Source organism: Planococcus citri, chromosome 2 (genome assembly GCF_950023065.1).
Source record: "Planococcus citri chromosome 2, ihPlaCitr1.1, whole genome shotgun sequence".
Classification (NCBI taxonomy): Eukaryota; Metazoa; Arthropoda; class Insecta; order Hemiptera; family Pseudococcidae; genus Planococcus; species Planococcus citri.
The window spans coordinates 81,725,082-81,743,478 of NC_088678.1; the positions used below are offsets into that span (position 1 = coordinate 81,725,082).

Sequence of the window (18,397 nt, forward strand, 5' to 3'; positions counted from 1 at the left end):
ATTGAATAGTTTTTGGTGAATCATTCGCGATCAAATTGAATATTTTTTGTTGAATCAATTGAACAAATGGAGCAGATTGATTGATTTCTAAGTGAATCATTCGTGAATGAAATAATCGATTTTTTGTTGAATCATTCGCGAACGAATCGATTCGTATAAGTGACTCGTTTGCGAACGAATCGATTCGTATTAGTGACTTGTTCGGGAACGAATCGATTCATTTAAATAATTTTTGGTGAATCATAAGCGAACGAATTGAATACTTTTTAGGTGAATCATTCGCGAACGAATTGAATAATTTTGGTGAATCATCAAATTTTCAAATTTTAGCTCTGAAATTGGGCGAGTTTTGGAAAATTGAGCTTTTAAGAAAAAGTTCAACCTTGAACTATCGACATTTTTGGCAAATATTTTTGAAAGTAAGCTACTCTTGATTATTTTTCCCACCGTTATTAAAATTGAAAAAATCAACTGTACTTATTTGGTAAGATTGAAGAAGGTAAAGTGAAATTCCGACAACTTATTAAATATCCAATCAATATCAGTCTCATCTTTTTCTATATATCGAAACCTCAAATTTCATTTCATTCTATTTATTATCGAAGAATTCGCGTTTAAGGAAGTAATATATTTTCTCAACGCTTCACGCCCCTTCGTGTAATAGGTTAGGTGTAGCAGACGTACTAGACGGTAAAGAAAAAAGGATAAATTGAAATTGAAACGTAAATGCTTATTGCTTATTACTCGAAGAGCTCTTTTTGCTGAAATACGTGTCATTTTCTTGGGATTAGCTCACTCGCTGGTCATTTCAGTCGACTGAAATGTGTAGAGAGAGTGAGAGAAAGAATTTTCGCAAAAAATAAAAATAAAATAACGAGCTCGAGCGTATAGCAAAAGATTTCGCCAAGTTTTACGTTTTCAATGCGAAAAAGGAACCTTTTGTGCGATGAATTAAATTAGATGATATTACGTAGTAGGTACTCGTATTATATAAGTATACAACTTACCTTAATTCGTCTAAAACAGCTAATAATTTTAAACCTGTAACAAATTGAAACAATACTCGATTATTAACGATGTTACGCGAAGATATGAAATTTGAAATTTGAAAACAAAGAGCCGACAGACTCGGAATCGAGCTTTCGGCGTAATTCGTTTTATCTCACAAGTTTGAAACTATCGAAAAACTTGCGAAATGTTTTCGGCAATTCGCTAACAAAAGCAAGCTTCAGCGAGCAGGAAACGTTTTGTAACAACCAAGTACCAACAAAATTCAACGGTTTTGGCTGCAGTCGTTATTGTTGTTTTATAATAGGTATACGTCGTCCTACCTATATTCATTTTCATTTTGGCTGTGCGAAAGACATAGACAACCCTGCTGAGGAGGTAAGAGATGAGAGAAGTCCAACTTATAGAACAAAAAAATATACAGAAACACGATATTTTAGTTTCGGGCAACGCGACATGTTTTTAGGATGTTGCTAGTGTCAGATAAGAAGAGAAAAAAATGAATTTTATTCGTTTAATGAAATGTATCATTTGAACGAGGGTGTTTTCTTTTTTGTTGGAAATCAACTCCGGTTCGTATCTAGATTTCGATCCAAAAAAAAAAAGTCGTTCAAACTTGCCCAACTTGGAAGATAAGAAAAGCACCTATTGAAAAAAGAAAAGAGCAGGGGAGGCTGAAAGAGATATAGGAATCGACGACGAAGGCTTTTATTATGGGGTAGTATTCTGCTATATATGTTTGACAGGTTCGCAGTAAATAATACGATTAGCTGAGGAAGAATCGTGTGCGGTTTAAATGTAATTTTTTTCTTTTAATTTTACCGTTACGCCGAGTGTAGTCGATTTTATTGGAGGAAAAAGCTAGGCGTCTATTCGAAATGAAATTAAGCTCGGCAAACTGAAAACGCCGCTGTATCGAACGGTTCGTAATCGTGAACCCGTACAGATCTTGTGTTTGATAAATGGGAAGGTAGAAAATGCTCATCTGGATGAATTTATAAAAAAAAAATCCTCGTTTAAACGATTGAATATTCAGGTGGAGCGAATATTACATCGGGAGGGTTTATTTATACCATATTGGTTTGGTCCTAAATTATGTAAGGTACTTGTATAAAATTGGGGCGGGAAAGTTTTGAAAAAAAATCCAAAAGGGTTTTTAGAAATGGGAGATTTTTATTCAAAATATCTGGAATTAATTTTCAAAATAATTCAGCTGATTTTAAATTGAAGATAAACTTTGATTTGAACGTTTACCCAATGTTACTTTTTCGTGACGTAATCTTTTTTTTCAGCTGGTTATTTTTATTTTTTGCTGTCTTTTTGACCACGAGGTCACTTTAATGCATGAAAAAATTGTTTCATCGTGTGAAAAAATGTCGATGAAATGAAGAAATCATTAAAATATGGTGAAGTTTGGCAACAAAACTTTGTGAAAACTCGCTAAATTGATTTAAATATTGTTTAAAATAATTTCAAATTAGATAGAATTTGATTGAGTTTGCATGAAATGATTCAAAAGTTCCTTTTAAAAGTCCAGAAAATGAAATTACCAGTTGAATTCGTTGAAAACATTTTGACAAGATTTCCTAATTATTGTTATTGTGAAATCAGAAAAAAGGTCAGAATTTATAACAAATTGAAAGAAAACATTGGAAAAAATCTTTAAACATTTTTTTTAATGCAAAAATTGGTTCATTAATTTAAAGTAGGTACTGCAATTCAGCAGAAAATCAAAGAAATTAGAAAAAAAATTCTTGAAAAAATTGAAAAAAAAATGTTGCTAAAATTTTTAAAAATATGTACCTGTTGAAAAATTACTCTAAATACTGATTGGATTTTTCAAAATGGCCAGAAATTTAGTTAAAATGGTAGAATCAGTCTTGACTTGAGGCGTTTTAAAAAACATTACCAAAATGGTGTAAAATAATGAAAAAGTTGAAAAAAAAACACATTGAATAATGTAAAATAATGCAAACGTTGGTTAATAAAAAATGAAAAATTGAAAGTGCTACTGAAATTTAAATGAAAAACAGCAAAATTAAAGAGAAATCCATTGAAAATCTTGAAAAAGTCACTAAAAATTTGTAAAATATTAAAAAATTCCTCACAACACTAATACATAATTATGTACATTTCTCAAAATTGATAGAAATTTGGTTGAAATTGCGGAATCTGTGTTAATTTGAGGAAAAATTGAATAAAAAAACCACCATGAAAAAATAAAAAAATTGAAAGAAAAAAACATTAAAATGGTGTACAATAATTTAAAAATGAAAAAATTGAGTGCTGCTAAAATTCAACTAAAAATCAGCAAAATTGAAAATTTCACTGATAGTTCTGAATGTTACAAAAGTTACTAAAATTGTAAAATATTGAAAAGTTGCTCTTAATAGAATTTGTCAAGATGGCCGAGTTCATCACAAATTGAGGCAAAATTGAAAGAAAAAAAATCATCAAAAGGGGGTGAAATATTAGAAAAATAGAAAAAACATCAAAATAGAATAAAAATAACGCGTCAAAAAAACATCTCCATTTGTCATGAATCTAAACAAATGTGAAATGATCATTAAAATAACATAAAAAAATTGAGATTTGATAAAAAATTTTGAAAATTTGAAATAAAGGTCCTGAAATGTAATTATGAAATCAGTGAAATTTGTTGAAAATTCATTTAAAATTATGTAAATTAATGCAAAATGTGGTTTGAAAAATTGAAAAAATGTTGCTGAAACTTGGTAAAAAAAAAATGAAAAATTCGAGAAAACACTCCACGTGTCTCTAAAAATCGTGAAAAAGTTTTTCAAAAACGTTACCAAAATTTTGTGACGCCCTAAAAAATTGCAGAGAAAAGAGAAAATCAAAAACGTGCTAAAATGTGCCATAATTCTTGTAAAATTGGGGATAAATTCCTGAAAAATAGAAGAATTTTCATAGAAACTTCCTGAAACATTGAAAAAATTTTCAAAAAATTGGCAAAATTTTCGTAAAAATACTGGAAAAGTAGCATAGTGAGATGAAAATAATGCAGAATAAGTAATCCAAAACCAAAATGTGGCTGAAAAATGAAAAATTGAAAAAAATGACGAAATCCAACAGAAAACCAGAAAAATTGACAAAAAATATGCTACACTTAAGAGAAAAATTTGAGCCCCAAAAAATTATGGCTGAAAAGTGAAAAATTGAAAATAATACCACAAACCAACAGAAATCCAGAAAAATTGGCGACAAAAATTCATTAAAAAATGAAAAAATTGAATTCAAAGCGTTTGTAAAATTTCTGAAAAATGCAGGATAAGTAACAAAAATTTCGAGACCCATCACAAATTGAAACAAAATTGAAGGAAAAAGTATCAAAACGGTGAGAAATAATGAAAAAATAGTGGAAGAACAAGGAGTGGGAGGGTGATGCGGGAAGTTTGGCAGAAAACCTGAAAAATCTGACTATTTGCACCTCACTTCATAAACTTGAACCAATTTCTGTCTAATTTTGTAGGTTTTCTGTCAACTTTCCGCAATTTTTTAATTTTTTTCGACAGTATTTTCATAATTTTCCATCATTTTGATAATTTTTTTTTCAATATTGTTTCAATTTGTGATAGATTCTGCAATTTTTGTTACTTACTTATCTTGAACTTTTTCAAAATTTTTCAGAAGTTTTGTGATGATACAGTAAATGTGGCCCATCTTCCTACGTAGGAGGGAGGGAAATTATTACTTGGAGGGGACTTCTAGTTTACGTAGCATTTGTGTCTTTGGACCAGTTAACCATGCCAAAGTTCTAGTTCGTCAAGGTATTCACTACAGTGAGGTAGGGATTACGTCGTTCTGGGAACGTTAATGGGTTACCAAATTTATAGGTTGTGTTAATATGTGCGTTTTATACTAACGGTATATCTCTTTAGCGAATTCGCGTAAATGTTAATTTGTTGTGCTTTATTTCGTATATAAATGTTAATTACAAACAGTTCTGTCTGAAACGTGTTATCATTTATTCGTTATATCGCGTGTCTGAATATTGGTATCGTGTAAATAGGTCTCCAGGAGTATCATTCGCGAGTTAAGATAAGATAGGAGCCTATTTGGGCATATTCGAGCCAAGTTTACAAAAATATAGTCGAAGGTGTCAACACAAAATTCCTTTATCAGTGATTTTGTAATTTTGTTTAGGTATTTTTTCAATGACTTTATTTTGTCAATTTTTCTAATTTTCTGTTGAATTTCAACTTTTTTTTTTCAATTTTTCATTTTTCAAGTAACAGGGCACCTCTTGTGGTGTCTGCCTCCGATTTGAACGGGTCCGTGATTTTGGGAAAGAGCATGTTCTAAAACGCCCAAATCCAAATTTTCAGCTGTCCAAGTTCATTTTTCGATTTTTGGCGAATTTTTGAAAATTCAAAATTGCATATTTCGGTGATTTATGCTTTTTTTTAAAAAAGTACGTACTTGATCAGTAAAAATGTTCAAAATAAGCCCTAAAACTGATATTAACCCCCCAAATCCAAAGGGTACCCCCCGATAAGATAGGCAAAATGCCCTTAACCTCAGATTTCGATGAAACTCACAGGGTATGTTTAGTACCCCCAAAAAATAATTTTGGGCCCATAGCCCGCTCCCCACCCCACCCCCCTCAGCCAGGGGGGCCAAAAAGCGCGTTTTTCAGGGGGAAAATTCTGTATCAGCGCGTAATTAAGATAAATTGATTCTGTAAACGAATATAGTTAGAAGATACATGGGCGTACCTCCCTGAATTTTTTCAGAATTTTTCATCACACGGGGAGAGAAGGGGGGACAAAAGAAAACTTTAAATCGACATTACTCCGGAACGAAAAAACATACCAAAACGATTTTTTCGTCAAATATGTATCTTTAGGTCTACTTTCTATAGAAGTCATCACCCGGCCATTTGGAGTGGTGGGTCAAGCTCAAAAGCTCAAAAAACTCTCAAAAAACCACGTTTTTTGCGTTTTTCTCCAAAAATATGGACAAATGGCGGAAATCTAAGAGAACCAAGTTGTTCAGCGTGAAATTTTACCTCAGAATTGTGTAATTGAAAATTCATTTACACCGCATGATCGTAAAACTACATGCGCAGAAGTATTTGTGCTTACATCAAGATAGCTGAAAGGGTATTCCTGGGTAAAATAGGTGAAATGTCCCTGTCCTCGGATTTCTGAAATGTTGATGAAACATAGTTGGGTACCATTAAAAAAAATGTCGGAGGCACAAAATCCCCCCCCCCCAACCTCCCCTTGCTCATAATAGCGAAAAAAGGGCCTTTTTCGGGGAGAAAAAATCCATTCTTCAACGAGTTTTGACAAAAAAATCTGTATTCACTCAAAATATATGGAGGACTGGAGGAGACAGTATAATAAAAGTACCTACATAGGTATTTGAGATTCTGCGCCAATCCATGCTATTGCCATCAAAATCCAAGGCCACTTTTGAGGTTCTACTGAGAAAATTGAAAAGTAAATCTTTTTTTTTTTGGAGAGGGGGTATTAGTAGTTGGTGTTTTGAAAATATTTTCTTCGCAAAAGTTTCGCTATAATGACGAAAAAATATTGAAAGATAATATATTTCTGAAACTGAGGAAATATTTTGGAACGCAGTGATGACAATATTTTAGGTTTCAAAAAATTGATAAAGATTGGCAAAAATTCCTAAATTTTTGTTGATTTTTCAAAATTGACAAAAACAATTAAAAATAATAGCATAGAATGGACGCAGAATCTAAAATATATTCATTTAGGACTGGGTCGATCGTCATTTTTCTCAAAACAAATTGGGTACAGGGGCTACAGTGAAAAAACCGTGTTTTTTTCGAAAATACACCCACTTTAAGGGCACATGTTTTCTCTTTAGGGGCACTTCTGGAGCCAGAATTTTTCTGTACAACTTTCAACTCAAAATGACAGTTTTTGCTAAAATTGGTAAAAATCCAGTTTTTTTTCTTTTTTTGGTGATTTACCCAATCTACTACATAGTACGTAGGTAGGTAATACCTATGTTTTCAATGTACTTCGTAATTCACATAAAAATTTAATCATCGACACCAAAAAGAAACCTTTCTGATAGTTTTGATTTAGATACCATGTACTTGAAAAGTAGGCTACTTGTAATTCAAGAAAACCTTGATTAAGAAGTTGCATGGCGTAAATAGCGCTATAATAAAGCATTTTTCACAAAAACTCTAATTTTTGGGCAACCCCTCTCCCCAATGTGGTCGTTAGGAGGGTCCAACTGCAAATCAAACTTCATATTCATGTTCAGCGAGTTCGGTTCATATGATAATGATACCCATATTGTCAGTCTACTTTCGCCCTAAAATTTGGAGAGGGGGTGCCTATGGCCAAAAAATTGGAGTTTAAGGGTATACTCTGCGGAGAGCATTCTAATTTGACAACCGGTCGAAATATGAAACCGATTTGTTCGTTATTTTCATCATTCGTTCGTAAGACTGCATGTAATCGATTGAACGAATTTAGTTGTGCTTATGTCCCGCGACCCGCTCCCATCTAAACTTCAGACGGGGATTTCTCCGCGAATTTTCAAAATTCTTCCAATTTTTTCTCACCAATACTGATTCATCTATGAAATCGAGGGTATGTAGCCATATTTTCTAATTTTGCTTTTACAACAGGGATGTGAGCATCTAAAGTACCTCCATCCAATTCCCTATTATAGCCATCAATGTCCTGAATCAAAAATATCTCGACATACCCTCGCTTTTGAAAGCAAACCCTAGAAAAATCCGTTCTATAGTTTTGGCACAATCCCCGCCCAAAGTTGACCATTTTTCATCAAAAAATTAGAATAGCCTTAAAGAAGTTAGTTGGTTTTCTTATTGTTTTTGGAGGCCAGCATCCAAAATTATGGATCGCTTTTTTTGGTGGTGCTGTGACAAAAAAAACCACAATTTTGAGTGTTTCTTGAGTTTTTGAAGATGGCCCATCTGGAGGGAAAATTTGAAAAAAATACCAATTATAGTGCTCATGCAGATACATTTTTGAAAAAAAAATTTCGTGTAGGGTAAATGTGCCTAAGTTTGCGCGCTTCCTAAGATTGCGCAGTGACGATTTCTCATAACCAGTAAGAGTTACAACATTTGATACCGCCTTTACTTGAAAGAAAAATCAAAATGACCATACCTAACGATTTTTGGTGATGGTAGCACCAAGTGTTGCCAAATAACGAGCAAAAAACTTTTTTTTCAAATTTTTTTATAATTTTTCCAATAAAAGTGGCACGCGACAATTTTTATGGAAATGGCAGTAGAAATCTAAATAAGCTATTTTTAGATTCGTCATTGTCTGGGGATTATAACAAGCACATATTTCAAGTGTTTTCTGCTTTAATTAGGTTTCAATTTTTCAATTTTTTAAAAAAACACCCCTGTGTCTAAGATTGCGATTTTTATTTTTTGCTACTTTTCTAGACTAATAATGATACTTTTCGAAATTTTCATTAAGAATTCAATTCATTTGAATGAAATGACACCTTATATATGTATATCGAGTTTACTCCTTGTCAAAAGCTAGGGAGAAATGGGTGTAATGCTGGAAATTCCAGATATGAGCGCATTTCCAGTGCGGTTCACTCAGAAGTTTCAAATCCACGTTCATGTGAGACATTTGGTTTGCTTTCATCATAAATTAAACAATATTGACGAATTTCTATGTTTTTCACTGGTGCACAATCTTGGGAAGGTGAATGCGCAATCTTAGGAAGGCATATTCCTAAGTTTGCGCATTTGACTTTTTTTAGTTTTTGGTCAAAATATCAAAAACTAAATCGATTAAAAATTTAATTTCTGGCGCAAATCATAGCCAAATGTTTGAAGAACCTTCTGTACAAATTTCAATATTCTAGCTTCTTTTCATAAAAAGTAGTGGCTGTTTGAAAATTAGGTGCGCAAACTTAGGCACATTTACCCTACTTAAATTAGGTTCGGAGATACGGCGGTTTCAAATTTTCTTTTGTCAATATATCTCCCCTGGGGGGCCCACAATTTTTGAAGAAAATTCAAGTTGCTAGAATCATATCTCCTTCAAGTATTTTGAGTGAATACAGATTTTTTTTGTCAAAACTCGTTGAAGCATGGATTTTTTCTCCCCGAAAAAGGCCCTTTTTTCGCTATTATGAGCAAGGGGAGGTGGGGGGGGATTTTTTGCCTCCGACATTTTTTTCAATGGTACCCAACTATGTTTCATCAAAATTTCAGAAATCCGAGGACAGGGACATTTCACCTGTGGTTTTTTGAGAGTTTTTTGAGCTTTTGAGCTTGACCCACCACTCCAAATGGCCGGGTGATGACTTCTATAGAAAGTAGACTCGAAGATACATATTTGACGAAAAAATCGTTTTGGTACATATGTTTTTTCGTTCCGGAGTAATGTCGGTTTAAAGTTTTCTTTTGTCCCCCCTTCTCTCCCCGTGTGATGAAAAATTCTGAAAAAATTCAGGGAGGTACGCCCATGTATCTTCTAACTATATTCGTTTACAGAATCAATTTATCTTAATTACGCGCTGATACAGAATTTTCCCCCTGAAAAACGCGCTTTTTGGCCCCCCTGGCTGAGGGGGGTGGGGTGGGGAGCGGGCTATGGGCCCAAAATTATTTTTTGGGGGTACTAAACATACCCTGTGAGTTTCATCGAAATCTGAGGTTAAGGGCATTTTGCCTATCTTATCGGGGGGTACCCTTTTGCCGTTTCCAGCCATTGTGGAGCCTCCAGCGCGATTTTTCAATTTCTCCATGAATTTTGAATTTGCTCCAGAAGGCGTAAATATGAAGTTGGGCAGCTAAAAATCGAGTTGTGTGTTGTACTCGACCTGTTTAACGAATTTATCCACATTTGACCCGATTCTGGAGCGGACACCTCAAGAGTGGTTTTTTGACCAGCTTTTCTTCAAAATAAAAATATTCAAAAATCAAAAATTTCTCGTTCGCGAGAACTTTTTTGAAATTTGCGCGAATCGCAGTATTTTGTCATGAACTAACCCCACACGAGGGCGAATTTCGCCATTTCCAGCTATTCTGGAGGCTCCAGCGCGATTTTTCAATTTCTCCAGAATTTTCAACTAGCTTTAGAAGGCGTGAATATGAAGTTGTGCAGCTAAAAATCGAGTTTGGAGCTAATTCAAAATTCTGGAGAAATTGAAAAATACCGCTGGAGGCTCCAGAATGGCTAGAAATGGCGAAATCTGGATTTGGGGGGTTAATATCACTTTTAGGGCTTATTTTGAACATTTTTACTGATCAAGTACGTACTTTTTTAAAAAAGGCATAAATCACCGAAATATTCAATTTTGAATTTTCAAAAATTCGCCAAAAATCGAAAAATGAACTTGGGCAGCTGAAAATTTGAATTTGGGGGTTTTAGAACATGCTCTTTCTAAAAATCACGGTCCCGTTCAAATCGGAGGCGGACACCTCAAGAGGTTCCCTTGTAAGTACGTGTTTAATGATTATTATAAGTACAACATTATTTTGATGACTTTTTCTCACTCTGCTCCTTTTCCAGTATTCCATGAAAGTCTTGTAAATTTTTTGAGCATTTTTCACTGTTTTCAAAGTTTTTTTGATTTTTGAAAAACATTTTTACTTCACTTCCTACGGATTTCTCTCGAATTTGATCAAAAAAGTGAAGGGTGGAGTGAGTAATTTTTCGTGTTCAACGGCGAAATTAAAACATTTGGACAGATGGTACCTTTTGGTCAATTTTTATTTGAAAAAATACCAGTCTTGAACAAATTTCGATTGATAAATTTATTCATACGAACGGAGAGAGGGGGTAGATTTGCGTGTTCAATATATGGGGATGAACTCTCGAAAAAAAAGGCAAGAGGAGAAAAGGGTATCGTGTCTACCGTTTCATGTTACAGTGTCTGGAATGAAAATCAATCGCTTTCAACAATTCGATCGACTGAAATGTACAATTTAGATCCCCCAGGGGCTGCTGTAAAATGTTACATCCTCGTTACCTAATCTAAACTTTGTTAGGGTCGATACGATTTTATCAAATACATGCCTTCCTTACCTACATCCTAACTTAAGACAAAATACACACTATGAATACATAAATAATAAAACAAAAGTAAGTTGGTATACAGAATGTAAATATAAATTACCTATAAATTCATTTCTTATTCGTACTCTGTCTTTCAACTGCGGCGTCGAAATTATCAGACAATTAACGAATGCTAATAATGTTGTTTTGTAATCCAATGGGTTCTCTTTGTTCCGCAATTCATCGACGATAAGCTTCAGTCTATAACGTTCCGATTTGAATTCCTGTAAAATGGCGTATATAAAGAAAATAAAAGTATACTCGAGAAATACGAATACATATAGATTGATTGATAGATGTAGATGCATGATACGAGTTAATAAAGAGAGATCAAGTCGGCTGCAGGGAAGAGAAAGAGAGAAAAAAACGTACACTATTGGCAAACAATTAAACTGAATATGGAAGTGACCCCGAAGGTCGTTGTCATCCGAGATCTTTTTACCTTCGCAGAAAAAACAGTTACTTTTTAATTACGTCGTTCTAAAAATAGAAACGTCAACTCGCGAATCGATAACGTTTGCTTTTTTTTCTAAGATATTTCGATTATTTGTTTTTTTTTCCTTCTCCGCGTTATTGTCGTGCTGCGAATATCGCACTTCGACTTGAAAAAATACTCGGAATTGCGAACGATGAAGCTGAAGTTTTTTTTCTTTTTTTTTTTTCATCAACGTCACTTTCGGTGAATTTACGACAACGACGACGAAGAAGACAAAATCAAGCAAAATAACTGTGTTTTGCCGAATACGAAGAATGGGAAGAATGGGTTGGGGGGTCTCTCTGGTGAAACGTGAACGAGCTGGAAATATTAATTAATTCATAGCGCGTAGCGCCTTCCTTTCGTCGGTTGTGACGAAACAACTGACAAGTGAGAAAGAGAGACGCAGCGCAGAAAAAAAAAGATAGGTACTTACTTTATATTGTTCTAGCGCCTGAAGAGCACGTGAGTATCCGTCTGAATTATAAACACAAAGAGCTGACAGAAGCTCGAATACTTGTTTCTTTACAGTGATATTGTCGCAGTCCAAAGCTGAAAAATAAATGTACCGTGATATTAATACGCTATTTGCATAAGCTTCCATTAGCTAAAGTACCTAAGGATTTATTCCTATACCTACTATAACTAAAGTTGCGTATTAATACGTATATAAACTAACGGTCATAGGCCAATAATAAAGCCTGTTATCGTCTACGTATATAATCGTATCGGAATAATTTTCCAATTATTAGGCTAATGGTCCCTAGATACCTGCGTAATTCGTCGTTCATTGTTCATAATTTTTATACAACCAGGCTCGTTTTATTGGTAAAAGGGTAGGTACGAAGCAGGAATTTTAACAACTATGCACATCGCGAGTGCACTAAAATTGGAATGCGAGTTGATAATGTCTCGTATTTCACCCACGGGATAATGGCATCGAGGGGTCGAGGGGTCGAGGGGTCGAGGGATGTGAAATTGTTGAAATTACTCGTACTCGTACAATCCGAGCTATACGTACATTTTCAAATGCTCGAGTAATTTTTACAAATCGATGTTCGGTGATTTCGCTATCAAAAAGTAATAAAAAAGTGTCCCGTGGAAAAATTTCATGTAATGAATCGAAAATTTTTCTTTCACGAGCCATTTCACTCGATGTACGATTGAAATTTTCTCATTCTTTTACATTATATACGTTGTCTGAGTGATTCGCGAGTTTCAGTTACTCGGAAAGTTGAAATTATTGTCGTTCTTGGGATCATTTTCGCTATTTTTACTTTGAATCTTACTTTAAGAAAATAGTGCCGAGAGCCCCCCCCCCCCCTGGAGAAAAAATCGATGTGAGAAAATAAGTGAATTTATTCAAAAACGTTTCATTTTTGCCTCGGAATAAACTTTTACTGGTTTTTAAGCAATTTTCGTTCTCTGGAATAGAGCTTGGAAAAATGGGTAATAGTCCGGCATATGACAATAGGAGTAATTGCCACCCCCCCCCCGCCGATCCTCCGGGATAACTTTTTTCTTGAAGGGGAAATCCTAAGGAACACTTTAAAGCAAACTTGCCAAAAAAAAGTTGACTTACTTACAAAATGGTGGCCATTTTGATTGACAGGTCAGCCGAAATCGCAAATTTTGCGTTTCAACATAGGACTTGCACGAAATTTTTCAAACTTTACAAAGGTAAATCGAAAGATCATGCAAAAATTTATCACCTGTCAAAATTTCAAGTGTTAAAGTGCGTTTTTCGATTTTTGGTGAATTTTTGAAAATCGAATTTAGGCCAAAAATGAGGGAAAAAATCAAAATTTTACCTAATTGACCCAGAAAGCTGAAATTTAGGATATACCCTATTTTCGACATGCCAAACACATTGGAAACGGTTTCAACCCGTTTTGAACAGTTCTGGAGCCTCCAGCAGATTTTTGAAACTCGAAATTCCCACAAAATTCCATCAAATTGGAGTTGTAAAGCTGAAATTTATTCTAAAAACTAATTTCAATACGCTACGAAGTACTGCAGGTGAATTTCAAGTCGTTTTGGAGCCTCCAGCGACTTTTTGAAAATTCCTGAAACCTCCAGCAGATTTTTGAAACTTTAAATTTTCACAAAATTTCATCAAAAATGGAAATGGAAAGCTGAAATTTACTCTATACTCCATTTTTAACAGCCTCTGAAGACGACTGCAGGTGGATTTCAAGTCATTTTAGACCCTCCAACAACTTTTTTGAAAATTACTGGAGCCTCCAGTAGAGTTTTGAAATTTGAAATTTCCCCAAAATTTTATCAAACCAAGATGGAGAGTCGAAATTAATTCTGCAAACTAATTTCATTACGCTACGAAGTTGACTGCTGGTGAATTTCAAGTCGTTTTGGAGCCTCCAGCAGCCTCCAGCAACTTTTTGAAAGGTTGTATGACGTTTTTTTGGAAAATTGAAATTTCCCAAAAATAGCTGGAAGCTTCAAAACTATTGAAACCACCGTGTAGTCTGCGAAGTAAATTTCAGCTTGCTAACTCCATTTGATAAATTAATGTTGGGGAAATATCAAGTTTAAAAAATCTACTGGAGGCTCCAGTAATTTTCAAAAAAGTCGCTGGAGGCCTTATAATGACTTGAACCCACCTGAAGTCGTCTTTATAGGGTGTTAAAATTAGGTTGTAGAGTAAATTTCAGCTTTCCATCTCGATTTGATGAAATCTTGTGAAAATTTAAAGCTTCAAAAATCTACTGGAGGTTCCAGAAATTTTCAAAAAAGTTGTTGGAGGGTCTAAAATGACTTGAAATCCACCTGAAGTCGTCTTCAGAGGCTGTTAAAAATGGAGTATAGAGTAAATTTCAGCTTTCCATCTCCATTTGATGAAATTTTGTGAAAATTTAAAGTTTCAAAATTCTACTGGAGGCTCCAGTAATTTTCAAAAAAGTTGTTGGAGGGTCTAAAATGACTTGAAATCCACCTGAGGTCGTCTTCAGAGGCTGTTAAAAATAGAGTATAGAGTAAATTTCAGCTTTCCATCTCCATTTTTGATGAAATTTTGTAAAAATTTAAAGTTTCAAAAATCTGCTGGAGGCTTAAAGAATTTTCAAAAAGTCGCTGGAGGCTCCAAAACGACTTGAAATTCACCTGCAGTACTTCGTAGCGTATTGAAATTAGTTTTTAGAATAAATTTCAGCTTTACAACTCCAATTTGATGGAATTTTGTGGGAATTTCGAGTTTCAAAAATCTGCTGGAGGCTCGAAAAACTGCTCAAAACGGGTTGAAACCGTTTCCAATCGATTTGGCATGTCGAAAATAGGGTATATCCCAAATTTCAGCTCTCTTGGTCAATTTGGTGAAATTTTAATTTTTTCCCTCATTTTTGGCCTAAATTCGATTTTCAAAAATTCACCAAAAATCGAAAAACGCACTTTAGCACTTGAAATTTTGACAGGTGATCAATTTTTGCATGATCTTTCGATCTACCTTTGTAAAGTTTGAAAAAGTTCGTGCAAGTCCTATATTAAAACGCAAAATCTGCGATTTCGGCTGACCTGTCAATCAAAATGGCCGCCATTTTGTAAGTAAGGCCAACTTTTTTTTTTGGCAACTTTGCTTTAAAATGTTCCTTAGGATGTCCCCTTCAAGAAAAAAGTTATCCAGGAGGATTGGCGGGGGGGGGGGGGTGCAATTACTCCTATTGTCATATGCCGGACTAACTGCAGATGAATTTCAAGTCGTTTTGTTGCCTTCAGCGACTTTTTGAAAATTCCTGAAGCCTCCAGCAGATGTTTGAAATTTTAAATTTTCACAAAATTTCATCAAATGAAGATGGAAAACTGAAATTTACTCTACACTCCAATTTTAATACCTTCTGAAAACGACTTCAGGTAGGTTCAAGTCATTTTAGAGCCTCCAGCGACTGTTTTGAAAATTACTGAAGCCTCCAGTAGATTTTTGAAACTTGAAATTTCCCCAAAATTTCATCAAACTGAGATGGTGAGTTGAAATTCATTCTGCAAACTAATTTCAATACGCTCGCTACGAAGTTGACTGCTGGTGGATTTCAAGTCATTTTGGATCCTCCAGCGACATTTTGAAAGGTTGTATGACGTTTTTTTTGGAAAATTGAAATTTCCTAGAAGTAGCTGGAAGCTTCAAAACCATTTGAAACCACCATGTAGTCTGCGAAGTAAATTTCAGCTTGCCAACTCCATTTGATAATTCAACGTTGAGGAAATTTCAAGTTTCAAAAATCTACTGGAGGCTCCAGTAATTTTCAAAAAAGTCGCTGGAGGCCCCAAAACGACTTGAAATCCATTTGGCATGTCGAAAATAGGGTATATGCCAAATTTCAGCTTTCTGGGTCAATTTGGTAGAATTTTGATTTTTTCCCTCATTCTTGGCCTAAATTGGATTTTCAAAAATTCACCAAAAATCGAAAAACGCACTTTAGCACTTGAAATTTTGACAGGTGATGAATTTTTGCATGATCTTTCGATCTACTTTTGTAAAGTTTGAAAAATTTCGTGCAAGTGAGACCAACTTTTTTTGGGCAAGTTTGCTTCAAAATGTTCCTTAGGATGTCCCCTTTAAGAAAAAAGTTGTCTTTGAGGATCGGGGGGGGGGGGGGGTGCAATTACTCCTATTGTCATATGCCGGACTATTGAAGTGTGTAAAAATGCTTTGAAAATTTTCCATTCCTGCTAAAAATCCTTTTAAGTAATCTTTTTTACAGGAAAAATTACCTCCGCCCTATTCCCAAAAATGTTCTGGTCTGACAATTTTTCATTTTTTCCCAATTTTTCCAACTTTGGGTATTGTTTTGGGGAACAAAGACGCTCAAGGAAATTTTATCTTGAAAAAATAGGGTTATTTAGAACGATTCTGACCAGAAATGGGAATTTTTGAAAAAATAATGGAATTACACAAACACATTGAGAAAAATTTGAACGCAGAAATAAAAATTTTTAATTAAGTAAATTGGATTTTTTACATTTTTTTTTTTTTTGTGAAAATCAAAAAGTAGAAAATGAATCTTTTGAGAAACTGGGAAAGGTCTGAGAATTTGAAAATGAAAGAATAAAACGCGGGTTTTTTATTTTTTTGATATTCGACTACTTTTCTTTTCTCCTAAGTCTCTGGAGGTCCTAAAGTATCCAGATAATCTCGTGATAATCCATCAATTTTTTAGTAAAAAACAAACAAATATATAAAAGTAATGAAAACTGTCGGAAAATTTTTTGTTCTCAAAATTTTTAGTGCAAATATCGCCCTTTGAGTAGATTTTCTATTTAGGTAGGTCAAAATTATCCTCTGAGGTTGAATTTTTATGTACCTATTTTTTTGATTATCTATTTTCCACATTTTTCTGATCATTCAGCATTTCTTCCCTTCAGGTTGTTTCGAGATCCTGATACCTCAAGATTAATACGATATTTCAGTTATCAGAGGGCATTTTACGATTTTTTGGAGAATTCTCTGGGCTAAAAATAGACAAAAACCAACCAAATCATTTTGAAAAGTTGTGGAGTCTCCAGCAGATTTTTGAAATTTGCAAAAAAAAAGTACCCAACTTTAGTTATTTTTTTCTGCAAATTATCAAAAATTCGATTTTTTCATGCGTCTTGAAAAAGAAAAACGTCTTGGTTTTTGCTGTAAATTGGTAAAAATTGTCCCTTATTCGCAGAAAATTGCAAAATTCCTTCATTTTTTCCCCTTTAAATTATCCAAACGTATCGTTTTTGCCAGAAAATCACCAAAAAAGTCTCGCTTTTGGGACAAAAATTGCATATATTTAAGTACAATTTTTTGGAAATAATTCCCAAGAAATTGTAAAGTCTTGCTTTTTATCAAAAATTGTCAAAATTTCTCGCTTTTTCCAAAAAATAGCCAAGAATTGTAATTTTTGACCAAAATTGCGAAAAAGTATATTTTTGCGTAATTAATTTACACAAAGCCTTGTTTCTTGCTAAAATTGTCAAACAGGCTTGCTTTTTCCCAAAAATTGACAAAAACTCTCGCTTTCTATCAAAATTGCTAAAAAAGTTCACTTTTTTTCAAAATTTCCTTTAAAAAAAAAACTCCCAAAGTTTAGCTTTTTTTTCAGCGGAAATTGACCAAAAAAACTGTTGTTTTCAAAAATTGTAGATGTTTTGTTTTTTGTCCAAAATTCTCGCTTTTTTAAGAATGCCAAAAATGTTTGCTCTGTAGCAAAATGGCTGAAAATTGTTGTCTTTTTGCAGAAAATTCCAAACTTTTTATTCAAAATTTCAAGAATTCTCTCTTTTCTGACCAAAATTGTCAAGTGTACCTTTTTTTCCAATAATTACCAATAATATAATCAATTTTTGCAAAAAATTCGCAAAAATTCGCGTTCTAACAAAACTGCTAAAAAATTTCACCTTTTTTCCAAATTCCAAAAAATCTCCTTTTTTTGTGAAAAATTGTTCAAAAGATGAGCTGTTTACCAAAAATTTCCAGAAAAGCTTTTCCATTTTTGCTAAAATTGTCACAATCTTGCATTTTCCAAAAAATTTTCAAAAATTTTCGTTGTTTTAAAAAAGATGGAAATTTTTGCTTTTTAGCAAAACGGTTAGTTTTTTGGCAAAAATTCCAAAAATTCTCACAATTTTTCCAAAAATTGTCCAAGTTTTGCTTTTTTTTACTGCAGAAATTGCGGGAAAATAGGTTTCATTTTTTTTGGCCTCTACCTAATCACTTTATAGAAAATCCTACATTTTTCTAAAATTGTCATAGTCGTGCACTCTTGCTCTTGCTTTTTCACACGAAAATTCTCACTGTTTGGCCAAAACACAATTTTTTATCACGAGTAGATCGGAAAGTTGAAATCCATTATTTAAAAATACG

The 18,397-nt window shown here is 33.8% G+C and overlaps 1 protein-coding gene across 3 annotated transcripts in view; it reads right to left on the reverse strand.

The window, feature by feature from the left end:
* form3 (formin 3) overlaps nucleotides 1–18,397 on the reverse strand; it is a 133,689-nt gene that overhangs the window by 35,277 nt on the left and 80,015 nt on the right. For all 3 annotated transcript variants that reach the window (XM_065353543.1, XM_065353542.1, XM_065353541.1), the window contains 3 exons: nucleotides 11,990–12,105; nucleotides 11,140–11,302; nucleotides 1,008–1,041 (listed from right to left, as the gene is read on the reverse strand). In XM_065353543.1, the coding sequence (XP_065209615.1) occupies nucleotides 1,008–1,041; nucleotides 11,140–11,302; nucleotides 11,990–12,105 (313 nt within the window). The remainder of the gene's footprint in view (nucleotides 1–1,007; nucleotides 1,042–11,139; nucleotides 11,303–11,989; nucleotides 12,106–18,397) is intronic.